The 3,197-nt window shown below is 41.1% G+C and overlaps 1 protein-coding gene across 2 annotated transcripts; it reads right to left on the reverse strand.

Moving 5' to 3' along the window:
• Window positions 1-289: 289 nt before the first annotated feature.
• Window positions 290-1,689, reverse strand: LOC149544756 (uncharacterized). 2 transcript variants are annotated; one of them, XM_089795332.1, is made up of 2 exons: window positions 1,502-1,689; window positions 290-1,163 (listed from the first exon to the last, which is right to left on the reverse strand). In XM_089795332.1, the coding sequence occupies exon 2, from the start codon at window positions 1,109-1,111 to the stop codon at window positions 473-475; it is 639 nt and encodes a 212-aa protein (XP_089651458.1). In that variant the 5' UTR covers window positions 1,112-1,163; window positions 1,502-1,689; the 3' UTR covers window positions 290-472. The 2 variants fall into 2 exon arrangements, with proteins under 2 accessions (XP_089651458.1, XP_089651459.1); XM_089795333.1 differs by having other exon boundaries at window positions 1,284-1,505.
• Between the last annotated feature and the right edge of the window lie 1,508 nt (window positions 1,690-3,197).

A 3,197-nucleotide genomic window follows, 5' to 3' on the forward strand; every position in this document is an offset into this window, starting at 1 on the left:
CCTTGCATTTGCATCCAGCACCTTAGACTCAAGCATCCTAATAAGTGTGTAGTGCAATTTCAGATCTGAGCCTTACCAACTCAAAATAGATAATCTAGTCTTCTGGAGATAAGTGGATCAAACCTACCCATCTTTCTATTTTACATGTGGGTTTGATTAAGCTAATTCCTAAAAATTCTTTAATTTGCAGGGTCTTCCTGTTATTGACATGGATTAAAGAGGTCTTTCCCAAACAATCAGATATTTGCAATCGGCAATACAAATCCATGAGGAAGAACAGATCAAAACATGGCGAAAGAAGAATCATTTCTTCATCTAAGCATTTTCTTACATAAATACAGAATAGCAATTACATTAGATGCACTATACGATAAGTGTAATTTTCCACAGATATGTTCCAATACCCCCAACAAAGCCCACAATTCTATTTAAAGTTTGCCGAGTAGTAAATAAAGGGCTGGAAAAAATCAGCTCAGAGAAACAGAAGCCAGGCAACTAAAAAACAACCCAGGAATAACAACAGCCTTGAGAGGAAGGCATCCTGCTGCCGATGTTGTCTCATCGGAGGCCGAGGACCTCCATGATGAAACCCATTTGGTATACCCGCACTGCCATAAGGTCCATCAGCCAAACCATGCATTTGGAATCCAAAAAGAGAAGGAAACAGGCCAAACCCTGCTGAAAATGTTATGTTACCGAAGGACCCAACCGGCATATGACCCGGCCCTGCCATGAAATTGTAGGCATGCGAGTGATAATGGTGGTCGGCACCAGTTCGAACTGTATCGAGCCTCTGTCCAGAGGGTCTATGAGGGATACTCACACCAGGCATCGACTTTGTCCTTGGATCTGCAGATCCCACTTTACCCCTTCCATACAAGGGAATCACCTTCTCTTCCGCTACGCTCGCCTTGCAAACGGGGCATTCTTTGGGCCCTGTGCGCCCTTGTAGCCATCGATACAAACAGGGCCAACAGAAGAGATGCCCGCAAAGAGTAACCACGGGGTCTTGGGCTAATTCTAGACATATATTGCAATCAAAGCTGCCTCCCTCGCCTGATCCAGACGCCTGGTTCGTCGCCTCTGCGTAATATTCTGAACTTGAACCCATCCCTATACAGCAACGAAAAAACTTGGTCCGCGTACTCCTTCAAAATTTTCACCTGGTAGGGTATCACCCAAAAGAGTAACAGGCGGAGTTAATAATTACTCAGAATCCAACTTGTTTATATTTAGGACAGCAATCGCTTATATTGATCTTGCTACACAACTGTAGAACATACATTTTAACACCACCCAATTCGAATTAACTTGTTTTTAGAAACACCCAGATGCAGAAAACAGACATTTGCATACAATCATGATCACCATATTCTGTTCATATGGCAATTAGCTGAGAAAAATAAGAATAAAAATACAGACTAAAATGACAAAAATTAACAGTTGCTTTGATCCATCTAGATATTTATTTTAGCATAATTGACTGTGTAGATATGCATACCGACTGCGAGCGAGGAAGGACTCGGCGCTTTTAGAGCGATCTAACATCGAGTGGTCTTCTGCCTCTAGAATCTCCGGAGAGCTACCTACTTGGGCACCTTGCCATATAAAATTCAATTTTCTTTTTCAACGTCCCTTTCATCCATGACCATTGATGATTTTGATCAGCCAAGGTTATTCCACCAAGGTGATTTTTTAATGATTCAAATGTGGTCTATTTATTATGATTCAAATGGATTGGTGAAAAATGTGCTCTTGTGATTAATCATATATATAAGAAACAATTTAATAGTTGTCATATTGCTATCAGATTTAACTGTGTAATTTTGAGTCACATTCATTGACCCATGTTTCATAAGTAGTGATTCAACATGAATCCATCTCTCATGAAAATAAATGGAACACTTAGCATTCATTGGATCTAGGTGAAGCAGTCGGACTTCTCGAGAGGTCACCCATCCCAGTACTACTCCAGCCTGAGTGCACTTAACTACAGAGTTTCCTCCATTATTAAACCTAAAGCTTGCAACCCCATTTGCAAAACCTTCACCAAGAGTTGTGCCTTATGAACCATTCATTGGAAAGCTTCTTAAGCTCATCGATTGATAAGTAGGAGAGATTTAACTAAGTGATTTTGAGTCAAACTCATTGACCCATGTTTCATGAGTAGTGATTCAACATTAATCTATCTCTCATGAAAATAAATGGAACACTTAGTACTCATTGGATCTAGGTGATGCTCACAGGGGTGAAGCAGCGGGACTTCCCAGGAGGTCACCCATCCCACTACTACTCCAGCCTAAGCGGGCTTAACTACAAAGTTTTCTCCATGGTTAAACCCAAACCTTGCAACCCCATTTGCAAAACCTTCACCAAGTGTTGTGCCTTATGAACCATTCATTAGAAAGCCCCTTAAGCTCATCAATTGATAAGTAGGAGATAATTTCCACAACAAGTCAAATTGTGATATTGCTATCAGGATTTAATTGTGTGATTTTGAGTCAAACTCATTGACCCATGTTTCATGACTAGTGATTCAGCATGAATCTATCTCTCATGAGAATAAATGGAACACTTAGCACTCATTGGATCTAGGTGATGCTCATAAGGGTGAAGCACCGACACTTCTCGGAAGGTCACCCATCCCAATACTACTTCAACCTGAGCGTGCTTAACTATGGAGTTTCCTCCATGGTTAATCCCAAAGCTTGCAACCCCATTTGCAAAACCTTCACCAAGTTCATTAGAAAGCCCGTTAAGCTTAAGGGGCTTTCTAATGAATGGTTCATAAGGAACCAAGTTCATTAAAAAGCCCCTTAAGCTTAAGGGGCTTTCTAATGAATGGTTCATAAGGCACCAAGTTCATTAGAAAGCCCCTTAAGCTTAAGGGGCTTTCTAATGAATGGTTCATAAGGCACAACACTTGGTGAAAGTTTTGCAAATGGGGTTGCAAGCTGTGGGTTTAACCATGGAGGAAACTCCATAGTTAAGCGCGCTTAGGCTGGAGTAGTACTGGGATGGGTGACCTCTCGAGAAGTTCGAGTGCTTCACCCCTGTGAGCATCACCGAGATCCAATGAGTGCTAAGTGTTCCATTTATTCTCATGAGAGATGGATTAATGTTGAGTCACTACTCATGAAACATGGGTCAATGAGTTTGAACTCAAAATCACATAGTTAATCCTGATAGCAATATAA

This window comes from Cupressus sempervirens, chromosome 8 (assembly GCF_028749045.1).
Source record: "Cupressus sempervirens isolate cs-2001-9-10 chromosome 8, ASM2874904v1, whole genome shotgun sequence".
NCBI classification, from domain to species: Eukaryota; Viridiplantae; Streptophyta; class Pinopsida; order Cupressales; family Cupressaceae; genus Cupressus; species Cupressus sempervirens.